At 39.7% G+C, this 26,062-nt stretch overlaps 1 protein-coding gene across 12 annotated transcripts in view; it reads right to left on the bottom strand.

Moving 5' to 3' along the window:
• SYNE2 (spectrin repeat containing nuclear envelope protein 2) overlaps positions 1–26,062 on the bottom strand; it is a 429,917-nt gene that overhangs the window by 108,044 nt on the left and 295,811 nt on the right. For all 12 annotated transcript variants that reach the window (XM_060174850.1, XM_060174845.1, XM_060174844.1 and 9 more), the window contains 12 exons: positions 23,887–24,117; positions 18,880–19,062; positions 15,570–15,695; positions 14,206–14,282; positions 13,562–13,703; positions 11,942–12,073; positions 5,407–5,559; positions 5,062–5,271; positions 3,362–3,463; positions 1,826–1,945; positions 1,469–1,669; positions 61–234 (listed from right to left, as the gene is read on the bottom strand). In XM_060174850.1, the coding sequence (XP_060030833.1) occupies positions 61–234; positions 1,469–1,669; positions 1,826–1,945; positions 3,362–3,463; positions 5,062–5,271; positions 5,407–5,559; positions 11,942–12,073; positions 13,562–13,703; positions 14,206–14,282; positions 15,570–15,695; positions 18,880–19,062; positions 23,887–24,117 (1,851 nt within the window). The remainder of the gene's footprint in view (positions 1–60; positions 235–1,468; positions 1,670–1,825; positions 1,946–3,361; positions 3,464–5,061; positions 5,272–5,406; positions 5,560–11,941; positions 12,074–13,561; positions 13,704–14,205; positions 14,283–15,569; positions 15,696–18,879; positions 19,063–23,886; positions 24,118–26,062) is intronic.

Consider the following 26,062-nt stretch of genomic DNA (forward strand, 5'->3'; position numbering starts at 1 on the left):
TCCTCATGGCAGTGAAAGCTGGAAGTGGCCATTTAGGAACAAAGTTTATGCAGTGAGTACCTGCAACAAACTCTGCAGCTTTATTCCACAATGAAGTGATCTTTCTTCTAGTAACTTAACTTCTTTTACTTGTTCTGCCCACAGTGTCTCTTTCTTTTGCAATAAGGAAGGAAGCATTTTGTTGGAGTAGGTTTGGATTAACAACATGTCAGCAACAAGTTTCTGGAAAAAGAGCTGTAAATTGGAAAAGTTTCAATATTTATTTTTTTTAATTACCAAAAACACCTTAAAACAGAGTTACCTACACTTATATACAATTATTTCTACTTTTTAGTTTAAAACTCCAAGACAGCCAGGAAAAGCTAAACATATGAGGAAAAAGAAAGAAAAAGAAAACTGATTGCCTCTGAAGACAAGTGGCATTTCAGAAAAGTCACCCTACGTAATATTTTCACTAGTCTATGTCAAAGTGCAAACATTAATAACTAAGTTCATTTTCAGTGTGATATTAGTCAGATATTCTGAATTTTTTAAAAAACTTCATAAAAAGGTAAAAAACGGATGTGGTTAAATTCAAGACAACTAAATTGGGTGGGTAGATGTTTAAGCCCAGTAAGTCTGCAAAATCAGCACCCAGGGTTTCTAAACTTTGGCTCTAACTTCTATGCAACAAAATGGTTACATAAAGGGAATTTGTTGATAGGGTCTACTGGGATCTGAGTTAGTAAGAGCTCCCAGAACAGGTTTAAGAACCTTTAGAGAGGAAGGCTTGCCTTCATGTAGTTTTTCTCCATTTATTTTTGTTGCCCTTCTAGTTATTTGGAGGGACCTTGTATTATGTGAAATCCTTCTCCTTTTCCTTGAAAATGGACACATGAAAGTGTGTTTATGAAAGCATCTAGCAATTGTGCCTAGCACACTGGAGATCTGAATTAATATTTATTTTTCCCCTCTGTCATTTATGCAATATCTACCTTCTTATTTTTCCTAGACCAAGGTCTAGTTAACAAAGATTTAGATTACAGTGGGGAGGTGGGGGATGGGGGGTGGGAACTATGTTTACTGAGGTTTTTTTTTTATCACCATAACTTAATTTACTGTATATTTGTAGACATTTATGTATTCCTTTTGATCTCAGCTCTCAGGAAATTAAATTTCCCTTACTAAATGCTTTCCAAGCATGGATCCAAATTTTAACTTTAAATCTATTTGAATGAGTTTGTGATAAAAATCTCCCCAATGGATTCAACTTAAAAATACCATAAAAGAATGAAATGTGCTTCTTTCCACTCAGAATCATATCCTTAGAGTTTAGTACAGTTTTTGGTACATAGTGAACACTCTAATCAATTTTTGTTGATAAGATGAATGAAGAGTATACATTTTATCAAAGAAGAAATAGATGTTCTCTACTTACAACCAGCAAACTGAAAAACTAAAGAAAGATGATCTGATCCTTGCATTTTACCTTGTGATTTTGTATTTCAGTCTGTAAAGCACTTTTACTTTTGGTTTGTTGTAAGAGATCGTGAGCAAGCTTTTCCTTCCCAGTGACCACAAGTTCCGCCAAGCCCTGCAACAGTGCATCTTTCTGGCTCTGAGTGATGAAAGGGCTGCTGAGTTCTGTGTACCAGGCTCTCAGGATTTCCCACATACTGTCCAGTACATCCTGAAAAGAAACAGTAGGTATGCACCAACATTTCCACTTGACCACAAAAATAATTCAGCATGAAGAATAAATCCAAACTGCTTTGGTGAAAGAGAAATGCTTTATTCTTTAGGATTATAGTTACTCATGGACTGAATGTTTTCTGCTCAGACTTACCTCTAATTTGTAAACGTCTTGGAGTAAAACATAAGGTAAATGAAGCCTTTCCCCTTCATCTCTCAGCTTTGCCACTCGGCTCTCAGAATTCTGTAGCTCCATTGTATGTGCATCTGCTTTCTAAAATGAGAGACGATACCAGAAAATGAAACTCTTAAATAATTAAGTGCTACAGGGGAGCTGGGCGATAGCGCAGCAGGTTAAGCACACATGGCGCAAAGCACAAGGACCAGCATAAGGATCCCACTTTGAGCTCTTGGCTCCCCACCTGCAGGGTGGTTACTTCATAAGTGGTGAAGCAGGTCTGCAGGTGTCTATCTTTCTCTCCCCCTCTCTCCATTTCTCTCTGTCCTATCCAACAACAATGACATTAATAAATACAACAATAAAACATCAAAGGCAACAAAAGGGAATAAATATTTTTTAAAAATAGAAAAGATAATAAGTGACACAGGAAAGAAATAAGGGGAAAATTAAAGTCTTGTTGTCCTCCCTTCATCTCCAATTCTCCCCAAACAACTACAATGCCATGTCCTAAGCATGTATCTGAAGAGCTGTCTATGCATATCTTCAGACTCACTGAACTACATAGATTACTCTGCAGCTTGCATCTCTCACTTACTATTTCTTCACATCAGTACATATGCATCTGGGTCTTTTAAGACAAATACATATGATCTCACTGTTAAGGCGTCACACCACTTTAATAAACAGCCTGTTTCTCAATGTTTTGGGCTAATTAGTGTTTTTAATTCAAGAAGTACTACCAAATTCACTTTTGAATATATATACATATATATATATATATATATATATGTATATATATATATATAGCCTCAAGGGTTATTGCTGGGGCTTGGTGCCTGCACCATGAATCCACTGCTGCTGGAGGCTATTTTTTTCCCCTTTTGTTGCCCTTGCTGTTTAGCATTGTTGTTGTTACGGATGTCATTATTGGATAGGACAAAGAGAAATCGAGAGAGGAGAGAAAGACAGACACCTGCAGACTTGCTTCACCGCCTGTGAAGTTACCCCCCTGCAGGTGGGGAGCTGGGAGCTCGAACCGGGATCCTTATGCTGGTCCTTGTGCTTCATGCCATGTCCACTTAACCCGCTGCACTACCATCTGGCCACCACTTTTGAATATTTATTATATCTTTATGCACTTATTTCTATTCCTCAGGATATACTAAATCAGTACCTGAAGTAGGTGCTCAATTAATTCAAGCTGAATGAATGACATAAAATTGTAGCTGACTAGAATATTTATGTTTCAAATTCTGATATAGAGGCAAATTATTCTAAAGAAGCCCAACTGGTCAGCACTGCTATAGCTAGAGGAAAAGATTCATTTCCCAACACAGGAAAATGTCTTTCCAGTTAACAGATGACAACTTTTTGTTAGTTTACATATCATTTTTAAAGGTCAATGTAAAGTTTTTACTTTTATTTATATATTCTGTATACAGAAGCACAACGTACAAACAAGAGTATTTGATCAAGGTTAGGTCAGCTTAAGTTATTTGACTTGGTTACCTGTAGTTGTTCATCAATATTCTGGCTACTAATTTCATTCAAAGACTGTTGTAAAGATGCTTTATTCTTAATTAGTTGATCATATAATCTCTTTATTTCATTCTGGAAGTAAATAGGAAATAAAAATAATAATAAGCAGGAAGCAATGGGAAACTCACTTAGTCCCCTTATTTTTACCTTTTAAAATGTAGTTGTCCTTGAATTAGTGTAATAAATATGATAAATCAGGGGCAAGGAGGTGGACCCCTGGCTGAATGCACACATTGTAGTGTGCAAAGATCCAGGTTTAAGGCCCCATTCTCTGCCGTCAGGGAGGAAGCTTCACAAACTATGCAACAGTTCTGCAAGTCTCTCTCATTTTTTTCTCTCTCCCTACTCAATATCTCTCTCTATATCTAAAATAAATAAATAAATATATAAAACACTATAAATCAGTGGTAATTCATTATTATTAACTATCTAGACAGGCTCACATTTCTCTAATTGCTTACAATTCTTTCTTTGTTTCTTTGGGATCTAAGTGAGGTCATATAGGTTGACTGGATTGGGTGATATTTTCTGGAACGTCCTCCCATTCAATTCTCTTTTATTTCTTGGATCTAAGGGGAGGGTACAAATCATGGGTCACTCCTCTTTCTCTTTTCTCTGCTACTGGGGTCCAGTGCCTTTACAATGACGCCACCTCTCCCAGAGGCCATTTTTCTTGTTGTTTTAACCAAAAGATTCAGAGAAATATAGAGGAAGAAGGGGAGCAAGGGAGAAATAGAAACATCTGAATTCTACATTGCCACTCATGAAGCTTTCCTCCTGCAGATGGGGGCCTGGAGCTTGAACCCGGGTCCTCATACATGGTAATGTGCCTGCCACTGCCCAGTTGGGCCATTTTTCTCAGTACAGCTTCCCTCTGTCTAGAGTTGGCTAACTATACACTAACTGTGCAGCCATTCTACTACCTATGTGAGTATTTTACTAGGGTTCTAGAGGCTTGTTTCAATTCAGGTTTGATTTTATGGCCAAGTCCCATAAGTGGTATGCTTAATTTCTTTCATACGAGTCTAACAGTTTCCTAACTAATCTCCCTGTCTCAAATGTCTTCTAATCCACTTAGATAACTACCAGATGATTCTACCCAAAACACACAGATTGCCATTTCCTCTGCGCAGACATTTTAATGGTTTCCTTTTACCTAAAAAGAGCACAACAGGTGACAAAGAGCCAGGTGACAAAGTACTTGGTGAGCACATACATGGCCATGCATGACAACATGCTTCAAGTTCTGCAGAGGGAAGCTTTACAAGCAGCACTGTAGGTGCTTCTATTCTCTGTCTCTATTTCTCTCTCACCTTCTATCAAAAAAAAAATAAATAAAGAAGGAGGAGGAAGAGGGGGAGGAAGGAAGGGAAAAAAGAAAGCCAAAGGGGTGGGGGAGGAGAAAAAGAAAGACATGCTTACTAAATGACTGACTGTAATACAGGAGAGAAACAATACTTTATCCTAACAAATTCATTCCTGAAATTGTGTAAACTAGCTTCCCATTTAGATAGACTCCAGCAGCAGAATTAATTAAAAAATCTCCACTGAATGTCTCATCACGTTCCTTAGCAATTTCTATTAACAAATACCCAGTGGAAACAAGGGAAACAAGAGGTGCAGGCTGTACCCTCAATAATGCCAAAGTGGGCCCTGTGCCAGGCCCCTACCTGATAACTGCGCTTATAGTCGAGACCCGCTTTCAGGGACTTGCTTCTGGAGGCAGCAGTGGCCTGGGTGTGCTCCAAGTAAACTTGGAGGTTATCCACACAGCCAGGGAACAGGGTGGTGGTTTTTCCAGGCCAGAACATGGCTTTCAAAAGATCATCCTTTCTGTCACTTAGAGCAAAGAAGAGTTTTTTCAACTCCAGAGCCAGCGTCTGCAGCATGCAGAGAGAAAAAAAAAAAAAAAAAAAAAAAAGAGTGAGTGAGTGCTGGTCTTAGGTGACCTCAGCTCTGGCTTACTTAGGGACCTGTGTGATGGCCAATACATGATCCTGTTGGAAGTTACTTACCTCGTAATGGACCTGCTGGGCACAGACATCCTCTCTGAAGAGCTCTGGTGTCTGTAGCATCTCTTCTACACTGCCAAGACACTGGGTGAGGGTCAGGAATAGTTCAAATAATTTTTTATCCAAGTTTAAATATGTTTCTTCTGTCATGTTTTCCTAAATCAAGAGAGGGAGAAAAAAGTCAGATTCTTTGCTTTTGTTTCTTTATTTTAGGATTTTAATTTTGGATACTAAAGTTACAAAGATTTACTTAGTAAGATACTTGTTATTTTTACCAGACCACTGTTCAGCTCTGGCTTATGATGATGTTGGGGCTTGAACCTGAGATTTTGGAGCCACAGGCATGAGAGTCTCTTTTGATAATTATGCTGCTATCTCCACCCCACTCCATCCTTATTTGTTTAAACCAAAGCACTGCTCAGCTCTGGCTTATGGTGGTGCTGGTGATTGAACATGGGACCTCAGAACCCCAGATATGAAAGTCTTTTTGTATAACCATTTTGCTATCTTCTCAGCCCTTCTTGCTTTTATTATTTTTTAAAGAGAGAGTGAAAGAGACCATAGCATAAAAGCTTCCTTCAAAAGTAGAATACTGAGTTATTTTGCCAGCCCAGATAACTTTGTGTTCCTAAACGTACATTTTGCCAGGTTTCCAGTATGGCTTACTTTTGAGGAACAAGTCATTCCAGGGATGGGAAGACAGCTTACTGGTTATGCAAAAGACTCTAATGCCTGAGGCTCTAGAGTCCCAGGTTCAATCCCTAGCACCTCCATAAGCCATAGCTGAGCAGTGTTCTGGTATCTCTGTATCTCATTAAAAATAAATAAAATAGACTTCCTGTTCTGGAGGCGGAGCTACAAGCAGCAGATCGCTTTCTCTCCTCTCCTCTCCTCTCCCGGATCAACTAGGAATACCAAAGGAGACCACCCGGACCGAAACAAGACAGGACTAGAATGACCACAGGAACCCAGTAAATCACCCGTGAGTACAAATACGCGTGGCTGGTGACAGAGAGGAGAGAGGGGCCTAAGGAGAGATTAAGTGACTCCTAACAGTTCAACAGTTTATCAGTGGAGACACCACCTCCAGTCTGCTCCACAACAAGGGGACAGCTGAAGGGAGGAAAGGACTCCCCAGAGACTCACCAAGTGCAACTCAGAGTCTCCATTGCTACTACCCTCAGAATCTGGAGCAGCAACAGGGAGGGACACCAGGGCACAGAGATCTAACCGGGAAACTCAGGAGAAGACCTATACCTCGGTGGCATAGCTGAGGGGCTGTGAAAGTCTCTTTGCATAACCACTGGATTATCTCTGCCACACCCTGCTTTATCTCTTGGTCAGGAGTCAGTGATAAAGCTAAGAAGCCTATTGACAGTTTAAAAGCCCTCAGGCTCCCATAGCCTATAGGGAAGGAAAAAAAAAAAGAGGCTTTTACACCACTGAGCTCCAACTCAGGGATTGAAAAAACTGTTAACTTCTACCACGGTAAACCCTTTAATTAAATTACTTAGACACAAGTCAGTCCAGGCAATAGTGATCAATAATTTGAAAAGTACTGATAAAGGGAACTCATAACATAATATATAAAATGGTTAAAACAACAAGAAAAAATATTGGAGACTCGAACCAGGACAAAAGTCCAGCTAAAAGTCCTCCAGAGGGTGAAGCACAAAACAACGAGTTCAACATCCAAACATTAGTTAAAGAAATAATAACGGGAGTGAGTAAAGAATTTGAAAAAATTGTAATCAGAAATGCAGGAACAACAAATGAGAATATGGAAGAAAATTCTAATTATCTCATGGTTATTAGAGAGCTGAAAGCTGAAATCGCTGAGCTAAGAAGGCAACTAGCTGAACAAGCTAAAACAGTATCAGAGCAGGGCAACAAAATAGATGAACTCCAGAAAGCAGTAGAGGGCAGAGAGAATAGAATCTATGAGGCTAAAGACAGAATTAGCAAGATTGAGGATGAATTAGAGACAACTAAAAAAGAAGTAAGAGATCTCAAAAAGAGATTAAGAGATGCTGAAAACAACAACAGAGTCCTATGGGATGACTTCAAAAGAAACAATATACGCATTATTGGCTTACCAGAGGAAGAAAGAGAAGGAGAGGAAGAAAGCATTCTCCAGGCCATAATAGCTGAAAATTTCTCTAGTCTAGACAACACCAAAGACATAAAGATTCAAGAAGCCCAGAGGGTCCCAAACAGAATTAACCCAGACCTAAAGACACCAAGACATGTCATACTTAGAATGGAAAGGAATAAGGATAAAGAAAGGATCCTCAAGGCTGCAAGAGAAAAACAAAGAGTCACCTATAAAGGCAAACCAATAAGATTAGCAGCAGACTTCTCCATACAAACACTACAGGCCAGAAGAGAATGGCAAGATATCTATCGAGTGCTCAATGAGAAAGGCTTTCAGCCAAGAATACTATATCCTGCTAGACTGTCATTCAGACTAGATGGAAGCATCAAAACCTTCTCAGACAAGCAACAGTTGAAGGAAGCAACCATCACCAAGCCTGCCCTGAAAGAAGTTCTGAAAGGTCTCCTATAAACAACCAGACCACCACAAATAGGACATATATCAAAACACTCTAAAACTCTTCAAGAATGGCGTTAAAATATCTTCAGTCTTTGATATCAATAAATGTCAATGGCCTGAATTCACCTATTTAAAGACACAGAGTAGGAAGATGGATCAGAAAACACAACCCAACAATATGTTGTCTACAGGAAACTCACCTAACTCAACAAGACAAACACAGACTTAAAGTGAAAGGATGGAAAACTATCATACAAGCCAATGGCCCACAAAAAAGGGCAGGAACAGCTATTCTCATATCTGACATGATAGACTTTAAAATAGATAAGATTAAAAAAGATAGGAATGGACACTACTTAATGCTCAGAGGATCAGTCAATCAAGAGGACCTAACAACTATTAACATCTATGCACCCAATGAGAAGCCATCTAAATACATCAAACTTCTACTGAAAGAGCTACAGCAATATATTAACAGTAACACAATCATAGTAGGGGACTTCAACACCCCACTATCTCAACTTGACAGATCATCCAGGAAGAAAATCAGTAAAGACATAAGGGAGCTAAATGAAGAGATAGATAAACTAGAACTATTGGACATTTTCAGAGTCATTCATCCCAAGAAACTGGAATACACATTTTATTCAAATGTGTATTTGAATAAAGCCTATTCAAATAGGATCATTCCTATTAGACCAGAAACTATCAGATACTTAGAGGAAAATATTGGCAGAACTTTTTTCCACATAAATTTTAAAGACATTTTCAATGAAACGAATCCAATTACAAGGAAGACTAAGGCAAGTATAAACCTATGGGACTACATCAAATTAAAAAGCTTCTTCACAGCAAAAGAAACCACTACCCAAACCAAGAGACCCCTCACAGAATGGGAGAAGATCTTTACATGCCATACATCAGATAAGAGTTTAATAAACAACATATATAAAGAGCTTGCCAGACTCAACAACAAGACAACAAATAACCCCATCCAAAAATGGGGGGGGACTTGGACAGAATATTCACCACAGAAGAGATCCAAAAGGCCGAGAAACACATGAAAAAATGCTCCAAGTCTCTGATTGTCAGAGAAATGCAAATCAAGACAACAATGAGATATCACTTCACTCCTGTGAGAATGTCATACATCAGAAAAGGTAACAGCAGCCAATGCTGGAGAGGGTGTGGGTTCAAAGGAACCCTCCTGCACTGCTGGTGGGAATGTCAATTGGTCCAACCTCTGTGGAGAACAGTCTGGAGAACTCTCAGAAGGTTAGAAATGGACCTACCCTATGACCCTGCAATTCCTCTCCTGGGGATATATCCTAAGGAACTCAACACATCCATCCAAAAAGATCTGTGTACACATATGTTCTTGGCAGCACAATTTGTAATAGCCAAAACCTGGAAGCAACCCAGGTGTCCAACAACAGATGAGTGGCTGAGCAAGTTGTGGTATATATACACAATGGAATACTACTCAGCTGTAAAAAATGGTGACTTCACCGTTTTCAGCCAATCTTGGATGGACCTTGAAAAAATCATGTTGAGTGAAATAAGTCAGAAACAGAAGGATGAATATGGGATGATCTTACTCTCAGCCCGAAGTTGAAAAACAAGATTAGAAAAGAAAACACAAGTCGAACCTGAAATGAAATTGGAGTATTACACCAAAGTAAAAGACTCTGGGGTGGGTGGGGAGAATACAGGTCCATGAAAGATGATGAATGACATAGTGGGGGTTGTATTGTTAAATGGGAATCTGGGGAATGTTATGCATGTACAAACTATTGTATTTACTGCTGAATGTAAAACATTAATTCCCCAATAAAGAAATAAATTATTAAAAAAAAGAAATTATGAGACATAAAAAAAATAAAAAAATAAAAAATAAAATAGGGAGTCGGGCAGTAGTACAGTGGGTTAAGCGCGGGTGGTGCAAAGCCCAAGGACTGGCGTAAGGATTCTGGTTCAAGCCCCCAGCTCCCTACCTGCAGGGGACACGCTTCACAAGCGGTGAAGCAGGTCTGCAGGTGTCTATCTTTCTCTCCCCCTCTCTGTCTTCCCCTCCTCTCTCCATTTCTCTCTGTCCCATCCAACAACAATGACACCAATAACAATAACAACAATAAAACAACAAGGGCAACAAAAGGGAATAAATAAATAAAATATTTTTTAAAAATCAAGTCATTCCAGACACTTTGTGAAGTAGGCAGCAAAATAAATAAGGAAAATTCAGCTGTCAATTTCAAGAGAAACAAATGTAAGAAATTTAACATTATTTAATTGACTATTGAATGGAATTAAAAAGCAAGTCATGAGATGAAGAACATTCTTAGCTGGGCTATCCAGGTGAAAACATGGTTTCAGGAAAATAATACTATCACTGTTCCTACTGTTCTCCATTTCCTACATATTCATGCAGGTAGAAGTGGGTTAATTAAACCAAGTAAAGAAAACTTAGTCAAGAATCTCAGGAGGTGGTGGTAGAGAGGTGGGGGCAGACTGATAGATGAGATAATTCACTGGGTAGGTCCACATGTGCATGGTCCAGGTTTGAGCCCCAGTACCACCTGGGAAGTGCTCAAGTATTAGTATCTCTCCTTCTCTGTCTGTTTCTTCCCCTCTGTCTTTCTGTCTGAATGTAAAAGCAGTTGCAGTGGTAAAATGGTACATTTTTCTTGAGGGAAAAAAAAAAATCTCAAAGGGGTTGAATAGAAAACTGTATAAGACCTTAAAGATAGCAATAGGGAGTCGGGCAGTAGCGCAGCGGGTTAAGCGCATGTGACACAAAGCACAAGGACCAGCCTAAGGATCCCAGTTTGAGCCTCTGGCTCCTCACCTGCAGGGGAGTTGCTTCACAAGCAGTGAAACAGGTCTGCAGGTGTCTATCTTTCTCTCTCCCTCTCTGTCTTCCCCTCCTCTCTCCATTTCTCGCTGTCCTATCCAACAACAACGACATCAATAACAACAACAATAATAACTACAACAAGGGCAGCAAAAGGGAATAAACAAATAAATAAAAAGATAGTAATAGACTGTGGAGCAGGAGGAAGTTAGGAGTGTAATCTACAGGTTGATAGAATTAAGATAAGTTTTTTAAGCATGTAACTCCTGAGGACTTCTAGGACTGTGCAACAGTACTCTGGTAAGGTTGGAAGCAACAGGCCTGTGTTAGTCTAGGCTACTGGGCCCACCTCTTTTTCTTTTTCTTTTTTTTTTAATATTTATTTTTTACTTATTTATTCCCTTTTGTTGCCCTTGTTGTTTTATTGTTGTAGTTATTATTGTTGTTGTCGTTGTTGGATAGGACAGAGAGAAATGGAGAGAGGAGGGGAAGACAGAGAGGAGGAGAGAAAGATAGACACCTGCAGACCTGCTTCACCGCCAGTGAAGCGACTCCCCTGCAGGTGGGGAGCCAGGGTTCGAACCGGGATCCTTATGCCGGTCCTTGTGCTTTGCGCCACCTGCGCTTAACCAACTGCGCTACAGCCCGACTCCCCACCTCTTTTTCTGTACTGATAATCACCTTGAAGTCCTGACCAGGCACAAGTGATTTAGGAGCACACAAATCTGGTTACCATTGCCCCAGACTTGAGCTCTGTCTTTAGCTGTCTTCTCTGATGACACTTAACATGACCCAGCAAGCCATTTTAGCATCGAGTCTGCTTAAGGTAGAATCCTTGCCAGTACTCCCTTCTCTCCTCATCCTGCTAATATCAGATCACCAGTACTACCTGTGCTGGTTTCTGCTCATCCAAACTCAATTTGGATGCCTTTACACAAAATCCCCTAGGCCACTTATTACCAAATATCCCAGAGATGGCAAGAGAAATTAATTCCACTTGGAAGCCTAGGGCCCATGCCATGATATGATCTATTATTTGTTCAATAAAATAAAAGATAACTAATTTGTATTGATAATCTTATTTCCCCTCCCTTTTGTTATTGCAATAAGGAAAAATAAAAAGCAGCTGTTACCTGTGTCTGAAGATTATTTGCTTCTTGACGCAGGTCTTCAAGAAGGGTGGTGTATATTTTCAGTTCTTCAGTTGTTGGGTATCTAAAGTTATACACACTCACACTTGGTAGAGTCCTCATATTTGTGGCAACCTTTTTGGAAAAGGGAAATTCTATTATATATAGTTTCTGATGCTATAGATAGTAAGACAAAACATCAAAAATGCCTTTGAATGTTATCTTCCGAGTTAACCTTTTTGGGTACATATGTTTATCTACCTTCCATAATACATACATACATACATATATATAACATCTAAAATCTTGAAAAGACATAACAGATTTTACTTAAGACACTAAGGATCCATTCAGAAAAAAATGAGAGGATATAGAGTAAAATCACTACTAAGCCCTGAAAAAAATGAGTTATAGATTCAAAAGGGAGAATGGCTCAGGGTTCACTTTTTATCAAGGTAGAAAAGTACCTTCTGAAAAGAAGGGGAGCAGGGTAGCAAATATGCTAGTTGCACAAGTAAATACTAATGGCATTTCACCCTTGGAAAGAGAATATATGGTATAGGGAGCCAGTGGTGTCCCACATTAAGTGCGTGTATTATCATGCCCAAGGACCTAGGATCGAGTCCCTGCTCCCCGTCTGTGGGGACACACACACACACACACACACACACACACACACACACACACACTTCACTAGTGGTGAAGCAGTTTTTGCAGGCCTATCTATCTATCTATCTCTATCTTTCTCCCTTCCCCTCTCAATTTCTCTGTGCTTTCAAATAAAATAGAAGAAAAAAAAAAGGAAGAAAGAAGGGGGGAAAATGGCCACTAGGAGCAGTGGATTCAGAGTCCACTGAGCCCCACTGATAACTCTGTTGGAAAGGGGGGAGAAAGAGACAGAGGGAGAGAGAATATGTAATATGTATGTTCAAAAAGGAAAAACCAAGACTGGAACTCTACCACTTAAGTTGAACAAATAAGGTTCTCAGCAGAAAATAATTGAAATGTTTCAACCAAATTAGGCAATTGGGAAAACATTGAAACAGGCAGTATCTGTGCAAAGTTGAAGGCAGAAACTGGATTGCAATAAGTAATTATTCTGCTCATAGGCTCCCTGTTTGAAAAGAAATCCAGCAGAAGTTGGCACAGAATGAATAAACCATGTAATGTTAATGACAAGGTAGGAATACCTTTGGCACAGAAGCCAGCATACTGCAGATTCCAAACACCATTTTGATGAGTGAATTGACACCTATGTAGCATTCTATTGTTTTACATACCCTTTATTCCCCCCAACATATAGTAACTGATACCTTATGATGGTTCAGATACTGTACCAGATAATCAAATGTGAACCGGAGAAATGTGGTTTCTCCATTCAGGGCAGAAAACAGACAAACAGGCACAGGATGTAGTGAGAGCCAAGAAGACAGAAAGAAGCCCAGGGCGCTACAAGAAGCTAAAAGGTAGACACCTTTTAGCTCCTGGAAACCCAGGAGGGTGAAAAGGCATTAGTGAGCGAAAAGCTTTCTGGGCATGCCTGCTTTCTGAAAATATATTGTCCTTTAAGTGATTTTAAAAAACACTGGATTCTCAAAGGTAAACAGGCACATGCAAACCGACCTGAGTCTCCACAAGCTGTGGGGGAGATGGAGTTATTTTTGATGAAAGTTCATTATGTAAATACTGCCACTTATCTCCACTTTGGCCTCGGGTTGCTAAGGCTAAGTCTGGATTGTCAATTTCAGGCTTAGATTCCTTATTGCTTGTAAGGGAAAACAAAAGATGAAAAGAATAATGAATATATAAAACTCTGTATTATATTCAGACAATGTTTTATAAGTTATCTTTAATGATACACTATTTTTCATGCCAAGAGATATTACTAAACTGATTGGGAAGAATACAGACATTTCTGTTTTTTAATGCTTTTCTAAGATCATAAGAGATATTGCTGGGGTCAGGCAGTGGCACACCTGATTAACTACACATATTACAGCCTGTAAGGATGCAGGTTCAAGCCCCTGGTCCCCACCTGCAAGAGGAAAGCCTTACAAGTGGTGAAGCAGGGTTGCAGGTGTCTCTCTGTCTCTCTCCCTCTATACCTCCCCCTCCCATCTCAATTTCTCTGTCTCAATCCAATAACAAATAAACAAATCATATTTAAAAAAATATTTAAAAAGAGACATTGCCTTAAATATAACCTCCCCATGGAAAGATAAAATTATGGATTCTCCAAATTATAAAACGGTGTAAATTTGTTTTACCTGACAGATGATATCTGAGTTTTAAATTCTATAAATTTGATCAAATCTTTCTGTTCCACTGGTTTTAATTCCAGAACCTAAAATTGAATGAGATACAAATAGGTCAATCAAAATTTACAGTAGTGGCCAAGGTCATCTTCTCTTGAGAGATGTGTATTGTATACTACTTTATAAATCATTTCTCTTTCTTGCATGTTCCTTTTAACAAAAAAAAAACCCAAAAACAAAACGTATTTCTTTCATAAGAGAGGTGACGAGACAGACAGAGTCAGAGGCCTATTCTAGCATATGTGACACCAGAGTCTGAATCTTGGGCCTCATGCATGCAAGCACTATTAATCATCTCCCCGGCTACTTTTATTTTGAGAACTTTTAATCAAAATTTACTCAAAATCCTATATAAGACATTTACACAATGATCAACTGTTGTTTAGTATACATTACGTAAAGGAAAAACTACCACAAACAGATGAACACATCTTGAAACAGCTGTAGAAATTGTCTTGTTTATAGAGATAAAATTTACCCTGAAGATATTTGTTCAATTTACATAAGATGCAAGGTAATAAAGGAGTGAGGTTAGTGCAGCAGATGAAAAGCAAAAGCAGATGGCTCAGGAAACACCAAAAATTCTGAGTTCCTGCCCACACATTACATTTTCTACCACTCAGTCACATGAGAAAATAATCCAGTAGCAGTTCAGCCTTCAGTCCAAATGGAAATTTCATTTTTTTTTCTTTTCTTTTTACTTTATTTTTATTTAAGAAAGGAGACATTAACAAAACCATAGAGTAAGAGGGGTACAATTCCGCACAATTCCCATAACCCAATCTCCATATCCCATCCCCTCCCCTGATAGCCTTCCCATTCTCTATCTCTCTGGGAGCATGGATCCAGGGTCGTTGTGGGTTGCAGAGGGTGGAAGGTCTGGCTTCTGTAATTGCTTCCCCGCTGAACATGGGGGGTGGGGGGAGGCGGGGGTGGGGGGGGATGGGACACAGTCTTTGGGTGGTGGGAGTGGCATTTATGTACAATCCTATTAAAGTGTAAACATATAAACCACTATTTAATTAATATGAGAGGCGAAAAACTGATGATATGTCTAGAACTTCGTAAAACACAGACTGAGTCTTTTTAATACATAGGCTGTCTTTGATATGTTGTCTCTCTCAAAAGCCTAGACCAGGGAGAACAGAAGCAACCGGTAGCACAGCTATATACAAGATGCTGGGTATTATACCCCAAACCCTAACAAAGGACTTTCCAAAGTTAACCCTATCACCAAATAATGTGACGATAACAAATGGAAAATTCAAACTGGAAGTCATATTCTGATCCTTAGAATGGTTAGGGACTGAAATTACCTGTGGTTGGAAATCTTTTTGTCTGCTGAATTGTGGCCTTTCAGTTATAACTGATTCAAATCCGGGAAGGTTATCTAGTTGGAAAACTTTTTGATGCTCGGAAGATTTCTTTAGAAAGGCAGAATTCTGTAAAAAAAAAAAAAAAAAAAAAATTAATGATGGTACACTGTTTTAAAAGATGACTCATTTTCCTTCAATTCTAATAATGACAGCACATAATGGAAAAGCATAATGTAAAATAGAATACTTACTTTGCTATTTCCTGTAATTACATACTGATTTAATTGGTTTCATAACTTTACCATTATTATTATGTGTGACTTCACTGCTCTCAGGCAGACTTTTCATTCTATTTTTTAGAGACAGAGCTAGAGACCAGGGCTTTCTCTGATGCCATTGGCACTTCCGTGTGATGGTGACACTTGAATCCAAGAGCTGTGTGTGTAGCAAAGCATGTGCCCTAGCAGGGGAACCACCTTCTGGCCATTATATCATAACAAAACTGCCACTTTTGAAGTAGTCATCCTTTAAAAAAAATACTTATTTGTTAAATAATAAGAGAAAGAGAACCAGAGCATCACTCTGGCCTATGTGATGCCGAGGACTAAACTTGGAACCAAGGCTGCTGAAGTGGCCATTTTACTATTTCATCAATTTAATGCAGCCAGTGGATTATGAAAAGGAAATCTACTCCTCTTCTTTTATTTAAGGAAAAAACTAAAAAAAACCACATTTAAACATTGTTATGTTCTGGCTCTACCCTCCCAGGCAATATTTCTAGTCTACAACCATGTTAACTAGTAAGCTCAAGCAAACATTTCACCCCAGGGTCTCTATCTCATTTGCTTTATTTGTATGCTTTGGTTCCTGGTTATTAAATATTTTGCCCTGCTTACTATTTTACTGTCTTTCAGCCACCAAGTTATAGATGCTGCTGATTCCATCCTGACCTCCCTGGCCAGATGACCTCACCAACATGCCCCAGAATCTCAGCCCTCCAGAGGTCTACCCTTCTTGGAAATGATAGAAACAGGTGGGGTGGGGCCTGGGTAGTGGCGCACCTGGTTAAGCGCACGTATTACAATGTGCAAGGACCAGGTTCGAGCCCCGGGTCTCCACCTACAGGGGGAAAGCTTCATGAGTGGTGAAGCAGGGCTGCAGGTGTCTCTCTGTCTCTCTCCCTTTCTATCACTCCCATCCCTTTTGATTTCTAGCTGTCTCTATCCAATAAATAAAGATAACTAAAAAATTATATATATACATATACATATATATATACATATATATATATATATATATATATATATATATATATATATATATATATATATATATATATAACAGGTGGGGTGATGGATCAACCTGCCAACATCCATATCCAGCAGAGAAACAATTACAGGAGCCAGAACTCCTTGCTTCTGCATTCCAAAAAGAATTTTGGCCCATGCCTGCAGAGGGGGGATATGTTAGGGGAAGATGACCAGAGGGTTCGGGAAACCAATTCCACCATGACTTGAAGTTTTTGTCTCAGGAATTTTTGGTTTTATACCATCACTACAAAGAAAGTGGAAAACTGGAAAACACCAAGAAGTCAGGCATTTTCACTTACCTGACAGAGAAGAGTAAAAAGGAAGGACCCTCAGAAGCAGTAATAGGTGTAGATGTGACTTAGAAAGGAAGTGAAGGCAGAGCCATAGAAAAAATGAACAAAAAATAACCAAAGATATAGAGTCAAATCATATTTGTGACCTTGGGAGAACTATTGCAGTTTCCACTGGATGGGGATGGTGTGGAATTATCCCCCTATTATCTTAGAATTTTGAAAAATACTACTAAAAAACAAAACATTGTTATTCACATGAATTCAAATTTTCCCTGTATTAAAAAATTGCCTTTAGGGGGCTGGGTGGTAGCGCAGTGGGTTAAGCGCACATGGCATGAAGCCCAAGGACCGGTGTAAGAATCCCGGTTCAAGCCAAGCCCCCGGCTCCCCACCTGAGGGGGGGGAGAGTCGCTTCACAGGCGGTGAAGCAGGTCTGCAGGTGTCTATCTTTCTTTCCCCCTCTGTCTTCCCCTCCTTTCTCCATTTCTCTCTGTCCTACCCAACGGTAATGACAGCAATGACAACAATAATAACAACAGCAACAATGATCAACAAAAGGGAAAAAATGGGCTCCAGGAGCAGAGGATTCAAAGCGTAGGCACTGAGCCCCAGTGATAACCCGGGGAGGGGGGAGCTTGCCTTTACTTTTTTTTTTTTTAATGAAAAAGAGAGAAAGACTGAAGCACTGCTCAGTCATATGCAATGCTGGGGATTGAATCTGAGGCCTCAGGATTGCAAGGCATATACTCTGCCTGCTGAGCCACTTTCCCTGTCTAAAATTCAGTTAGATTTCTCTTAAAAGAGCAAATCAAAATAAGGGCAACAAAAGGGAAAATAAATAAATATTAAAATTAAAAAGAAAGAGCAAATTAAGATGAAAGGAGGAACCATAGGTCTGTGAATCTTCAGCTAATCATACATTATAAGCATAGACCCTCTAGGTAAGATTCATCACCTTGTAAGCAAGGCTGCCTACTTGTAAAATAAACAGCTAAAATGATAGACACAGAAAACTTTTAAAGTCACAAAAACATTTAGCTGCATGATACTTTGATCATTATGTATAAATATTTATAAATGAATAACTAAAGTACTCCAGAAACAGGGTTTGTGTTACTGAGGTGAATTTTTAATCTTATCTGGGGGCTGGGTGGTGGTGCACCTGGTTGAGCGCACATGTCACAGTGCACAAAGACCCAGGTTCGAGCCCCTGGTTCCCACCTGCAGGGGGAAACTTCACGAGTGGTGAAGCAGGGCTGCAGGTGTCTTGTCTCTCTCCCTCTCTATCACTCCCTTCCCTCTCAATTTCTGGCTGTTTCTATCCAATAAATAAAGATAATAAAAAATTTTAAAACATTTTAATCTTATCTATAAAGGCTTTATTTTTCATTTGACTGGAATTACAAAATTCCTTTAAAATACATCCTGTCTTTCGGAAGAAAGTTTACACCAGACTTTATAGGCTGCATGATCAATCCAGTCAAGCCAACCTAAACCAAACCAACACCATCACTAACCATCACCTAGATGGAGAAATGCTGAGCAAAATAAAACCCGCAACAAAGCCAGAGCAAGAATTCCTTATAGTTTCAAGAGATATAACTCACTCTTACTTAAATTCTTCTGCAGTTGCCTCCAAGAGTTCTTTTCGAATGAATCTACTATGTATGACTACCTCACACATGTCTATATATAGCCATCTATTACCTGGTCCTCGCTGTACTTCTCCTGAAGCATCATCTGGACTTTTTCCAAATTACACTTCACTGTTTTTAGTTTCAAGGAAAGTGCTTCAGCCTCTTGTTGTGTGGCTCCACTATCTCCCAGGCCTTGTTCTTTGCAATTCTCCAACAGGGAGGCAACCTTGTGCTCAATCTCTGTTAGCATGGTCTAGGAGATAAAAAGCCATTTTACTATTCATAATTTTAGTTTTGAACAAGTGTTATCCACCAAAAAAAATTAAGCACTTTCTCTCCATGGGTTATATATTATACATTTTGATATACAGTGTCTCAGAAACACAGGTTAGAAGTAGGGGGGAACAACTTGTAAATACTATCCGTGCTCTTGGTTGCAAAAATACAACCAAACCAAACAAGGTATAACACAACAGTTAAAAACAAAAATGCTGGGTGTCAGTGGTAGTGTACCTAGTAGAACACACACATTACCATGTTTGAGGACATGAGGTTCAAGCACCCAATCCTCACCTGCAGGGAGAAACTTCATGAATGGTAAAGAAGTGCTGCAGTGTGTCTCTTTCTTTCCCTCTATGTCCCCTTCCCTCTCAATTTATCTCTGTCTTAAAAACAAACAAAGAAACAAAACTGCCAGCAGTGGTGGATTCATTATGTAGGCACAGCCACACTGATAACCCTGGTGGCAATTAAAAACAAACACACCCCACAAATCCTGGAAGTAGACTAATTGCATTCAGATCACAGCCCCGCCAGTTAGTTGAATAAACCTGGGCATCTAACTTTGTATCAGCATGCCTCCAGTTATCTTTAAAACAAGGATCGTTACAGATTTTACTTCCTAGAGCCACTGCAGGATGTTAAAGAGTTCAATTCACGTACTTTGTTTAATAATTCCACTTACTTTGTTTAGTAATTCATGCCCAGTCTATGCTGACTATAACCCACCCCATTTCTTGACCTTTTTTTTTGTTCTAATACAAATGTTGAATAGTAATATAAAAAAGAACTCCACAACACAAAACCATTTGAAAATTATTTCCTTTGCTGTTTTTTCTTCCTCCCTATGACACCAGGAACTGAGGCCAGGTTCTCATGCATATCTTTTTTTGGTCATCACTGAGGTTTTACTGCTCTAGGCCAAGTTTTTCAGATAGAAAGAGATAGAAAGACACTACAGAACAGAAGCTCAAACCTGTATCCCATACCCACAACAAAGCAAGTGAGTAGGTGAGCTATCTTGCCAGCCCACTTTAGAAATAGTAATTTTATTTATACATATGAAAGAAAGAAAAGAGAGAGAGAGAGAGAGAGAGAGAGGTTTACATGAAATAGAGAAAGAAATCAGAGCACCACTCTAGTACATGTCGTGCTGGGGCTCAAATTAGGAACCTCAAACATACAAGTTCAAATCTCTGACCACTTCATGCATGCCTGAAACTACTTCAAATGGGTTCTCTAGTTCAATTTTTCTTTTTTTATTTCTTTGACAGAGGAGGGGGGTTAGATACCACAGCACTGATCTACTACCCATGGTGCTCCCATATGGTGCTGGTGTTCAGATGCAGAGCTGTATTCATGAAAGGTAGTGATCTCTAGCAAGGATACTATGTCCTAGTCTTTCCCTTATTCTTGCTCTATTTCTCAAGTCAAATAACTTCCTAAACTATCAGAAGAAATAATTTGGAACCTAAAACATTGGGTCCTTGTTACACTTGGTCAACTTACAAGTCTAAAAATAAATCAGCTGGATGCAGTCAGCTTCCCAGTAAGCCACCATCATTATATTCTTCAATATATCAAGTTTACCCTCTCCTGGGCACACATGCCAATAGACTGGACATGCAAACACAGCAAGAGCATTTAGACTCATGTTTCAGCACCATGAACACTGGTGCTCAAATTCAGTGCGTGCCTCAGAGTAAGTTGTTTGTTTTTGGAGAGGAAAATAAAGACAAAATATCCTTAAAACAAAATTAGTAAAGCTTATAATGCCTTCATCTAAGATAACTACTTGTATCTGCTACAGACTCTTGTAAGCTTAAATGATATATGCTTGTAGATTTTAGAGTGACTATAAGCAAAGTGTACTACAATTGTGTCCTTATCCACTTAGCTATAATATATATATATTTTTCATGTAGCTATGTCAGTGTACTTCATGATTTTCATTTTTATAGTTCCAAGCTGATACTCCATAATTCCCCATTGTTAACTTCTTTATTAACTTCTCTACTGTTAAGTCTAGAAGCTGTTTTCAGGTTTCCATTTTCTAATAAATGCTTCTTCCATAAGTACTTTTCCCCTTCTGGACTTATTTTTAGAGAGTAAATTTAAAGTAATAGTATTATCTGCCAAAAGAAGAACATCTCACATACTGACAGCTCCAAAACACTGAACTAATCATACAGAACTATCAGACATTAGTGGAGCTATTTTCCCAAAATTAAAAAAAAAATTCTCAATGTAATGTAGGAACAAAATAATAGCAGTTTGAGCCACATGTTCAAGGCTGAGCACCTTTTCTCAAATACTACAGTGCTAAATGTAATTTTTTCCTTGACTGATCTGTTTAATTTTGCTCTTTGGACATTCTCCCACTGAGAACTTAATATTTTTACAGGCTAGTAAAAAGCCTTTTATATATTTCAATATTAAATTGTATTGGTATTGTGTTACAGAAATTAGGCAAAAATGATCCCTCTGTGCTACGTATTTTCTTTACAAAAGGGCTGCTCATATACCATTGGCACCACCCTCAAAACCAGAACCCACAACTGCTTGTCAGGAGAAAGACAAAGAGTTGAAAGTCCTCAATGCCTGCTGCCCTCTGGAATGCTCACCTAGAGACACGTAGTCCCTCTGGATTCCCTGCTCGCTGGGAGTTCACAGGTCTTCCCCTCCTAGTGTGGCCCAATGCCCACCTCAAGTCACACCCTATGGGAGATCTGTGTGATCAATTTCCTAGTCCCTGATGGTCTTGCCCAAACATCGCCCAGCTAAAAGCTGGCTGTGTCCTACTGCCACCTCGTGGTTGTGCCATATCCCCGAGCAGCCGCAAATCCTTGAACTCACTACGAGAACCACGAGGATGAGATTTGAGAGATGACCATGGAATTAGCATTTAGTTTACCCAAGCAGTGAAATAACCAATCAGCAAATTGATCCTGGATGGTATTACATAGATACTGTAGAACACAGTTACTTGGGGAGTCGGGTGGTAGGGCAGCGGGTTAAGTGCATGTGGCACAAAGCGCAAGGACTGGCTTAACGATCTCGGTTCAAGCCCCCGGCTCCCCATCTTCAGGGGAGTCGCTTCACAGGCTGTGAAGCAGGTCTACAGGTGTCTGTCTTTCTCTCCCCCTCTCTGTCTTCCCCTTCTCTCTCCATTTCTCTCTGTCCTATCCAACAACAACAACATCAATAACAAGAATAACAACTACAACAATAAAACAATAAGGGCAACAACAGGGAATAAATAAATAAATAAATAAATAAGAACATAGTTACTTCACAACACCTCAGGCTCAGTTCAGCACAGTATCATTCTGGGCAGCAGTATGCTCTCTTTTTTTAGATTGCTTTTTTGCCTCATACTCAGGCCACATGGCAGTGCCAGTCATGGAGTGAACCCACCTCATCAGAGCACTTGGGGTCACAGCATTTGTTGGATTGAAGAGAAGACAGTTCATCTCAGTTCCCTTACTGGGTTTTCGGCCAGCACTGGATTTAGAAAGTCCATGGGCCTGAATGGAAGAAGAGAAGTACCTACCCAGGACCATTGGACCTCTGCCCTTGCCACTGACGATGCTAGGAAGAGCTCCCTGAGGCCTCAGCAATGACCTGAGGTATTTTTCTTGCTTTAAAAAATATTTTGTTTATTATTTATTGAATAGAGCCAGAGAACAATCGAGAAGGAAAGGGGTGAGAGAGACACCTGCACACTGCTTCCCCACTTGTGAACACAGGTTCTTGCACGTGGTAACATGTGCATTCAACCAAGTGTGCCACTGGCTGGCCCCTGATCTGAGGTATTATGTGAGGATATCTTCCTCCCTGGAGAACCAATAAGGGAGAGACACCAAGCCCAGGCTGGCTCCTAAGAGTCACTGGAGGAGGAGCCTCAGCTGTTGTGACACTCAGTTATGATATCATTCTATCCCCTCCCTGGAGGGAGGCAGAGATCCCAGTCTTTGGGCTCAGGAGGTAGATGTGTTATTCCACAAGATGACTAACCTCAGGGAAGTTTCTATTCCTGCTCCTCCCATATAAGAGTGGGAATACTTGTAGTGAAATAGCAGCAAGACCCTTGATGCTATTTCTGCAATCTTGCAAATGACAGCACTGTCTCATTTATAGTTGATAATTCAAATATTTTGTTTTTTAAAAGAAATTTTAATTAAATTTTTAAAAATTATCTTTACTTATTTATTTGATAGAGACAGTCAGAAATTGAAAGGGAAGGAATGAAAGAAAGGGAAAAAGACAGAGAAACACCTACAACAATGCTCCACCACTCGCAAAGCTTTCCCCCTGCGAGTGGGGACTTGGGCTCAAACCAGGGTCCTCCCTCACTGTAACATGTGCACTTAACCAGGTGCACCACCACCCGGCCCCTAATACAAATATTTTATTATTCCGAATAAAAACCACATTTATCAAGCAATTTTTATGTTTTATATACCTAGTCTCTTTGAATCCTGACAAAATCCTATGAGATAACCTGCATTATACAAAAAAAAAAAAAAAAAAAGAGCCAAGAAGTTAGTATGTGACAGTGACAGAGCAGGATTTGAAACTCCAGATTTTGAGCTTTTACCCACTACTGGCTCCCCAAATACTCTGCTTACATATAGCAATTCAAAGAATTACCTGGAGAACAAAAAACGGAGATCAAGATAAATGGATGGGTCTGAGTAATAGGAAGAAACACACCATTGTTTTAAAAGACATTCGCCCAGGCTAGGGAGGTGATTCGTGAAGAGGCCAGCCATGAACTCTGACCTGTCAGTCTTACCTGGCACCCTACCAGCTGCTGTTCCACTTCCTGTTGCATGTCTGCGTTTAATGTTTCTGGCTCGAATGCCACGTTAGCCTGCTGCAGCCACACCTCCAGCTCGGCCACTTGGGTCTTGCAGACATGGAGGACTTCCGCAGGCTCAAGCCTAGGTGTCTCCACTGTGGCCTCCAAAGCTCCTTGCTCATCAGAAAAGCCCAGAACTGCAGCCTTGGTAGGGGGTGTGGCACCCTAAAATAAATACAAAAATAATCCAGCAGTGAAAAGTCAGGTGTCCTAAATTTTTAGACTTGGACTAGCAAAAACCTATGAACTTGCATTTCCCAGAGAGGAGAAAACTAAAAGCTGGAGAAGGAAGAAAGAAAAAAGAAAAAAGCACCTGCACATTCATAGCAACAATCACGTGACCTAGCGCCCCAGGTTTCCAAGCAGCCGCTCTGCATGTACACAGGTACCGTATTCCGGGGCACAGAGGACGCAGACGGGCTCGCAGTTCATTAAACAGTGGGCCCTTGGAGACAGGTGAGTGGCAGTGGGAGGGTGTGAATGTGGGTGTGTGTGTCTGAAACATTTCATCGAGTTGGTTAGGGTTTAAAGTTACATGACACATGATTAAGCAAAGCTTACATTGCTGTGTACTCTACTCCAACAAAAAATAGTTCTTTTACTACTGGGTGGGGGGTGGGACATGAGAGCGATACTATACACTTTCAGCATCTTGTCAAGTGAGATTACAAACTATTTTAGTGTTTTCCCTAACATTCATATTACAAATAGCTTTAATCAAATAATGAGCTTTAGTGGGATAATTTGGAAACTTTTTTTTTAGACTTTATTTTTTAAGATTTTATTTATTCATTCATGAGAAAGAGGAAGAGAGAGAGAAAGAACCAGACAACACTCTGGTATGTGTGCTGCCAGGGATTGAACTGGGGACCTCACGCTTGAGAGCCCAGTGCTTTAGCCACTACACCACCTCCTGGACCACAATTTGGAAACTTTTCTATCCTGCCAAGAGTGTTGTTAAAATTCGGAGGCTCCAGCTGGCCGGGCTAGCTTCACGGGCGGGTAACAGAGATGACCAGAGACATACGGCTGGGCAGGGAAGCTGTATTTCTTTATTCAAGAACAACGATTCATAAACTAAACCAAACTAATCACCTAACAGAACTCTGCTGCCTCTTTCCCCCGCTGCGGCGCCAAGAACTGTCGAACTCTGCAACTCTGGAACTCTCCGGGGGTTCCTTGGGGCGGGGACAAGTGGGCCGGCGAAAACTAGCAGGACTGAACCAATTTTCTTGGCAGGGGGAGAGCTAGAACAACCCAATGTAAAGCATACAACACAAGAGAAACCCTAAAACTTCTATAAACCTTCTATACATAGGAATACGACTGAGTTGAGGATTAGCTGTTTATAGTACAGCATAAAGACAGCATGATTTTATTTTTTAATAATGCAGTTATTAGGCTGCTTTTAATCCAAAAGAAAACATTTTCATAAATAGCAAATGTGGATGTAAAAGATTGTTTGCTACTTCTATTTATTATCTATTTCCCATCACTATACAACCTATCATTTTTCAGAACACTGATACAGTACACCAACTCTTCTAGAGGAGTTCTCTAGGAACCAGAATTTGTATTTTGGGGACCAGGGGAGATCACGTGATGGTTTTACAAACAACATTCATGCTCAGGTTTAATCCTTAGCACCATCATAAACCAGAGCTGAGCAGTGCTCTGGTTGTCTTGTTAATGACAAAATAGCATTTGATATATCTATATCTATCTGTAGACAAAGATATAGATACATATAGATAGTTACAGAATGAACCCATATTGGGAGAACTACTGCGGTTCCCAATGGAGGGGAATGGGGACACGCAGGGGGTGGGAACTGTACAGAATTATACCCCTATTACCATACAATTTTGTCAATCAATATTAAATCACTGATAAAAATTAAATAAAACAAAATACCATTTGATAAGGCACAATTCTAACCAACTGACAAACTACTAATGGGAAGTGTTTACAGTGGATACCTTAAATACACTTCAAATGCATACTTCTTAAATGTTTGTGAAATTTCATTCATACATAAGCTTTAAGTACAACCGAGTCGGCGTACAGAATAAAGCATGCAGGGCATTCTCACACACACCGACGATGACTA

This window comes from Erinaceus europaeus, chromosome 16 (assembly GCF_950295315.1).
Source record: "Erinaceus europaeus chromosome 16, mEriEur2.1, whole genome shotgun sequence".
NCBI classification, from domain to species: domain Eukaryota; kingdom Metazoa; phylum Chordata; class Mammalia; order Eulipotyphla; family Erinaceidae; genus Erinaceus; species Erinaceus europaeus.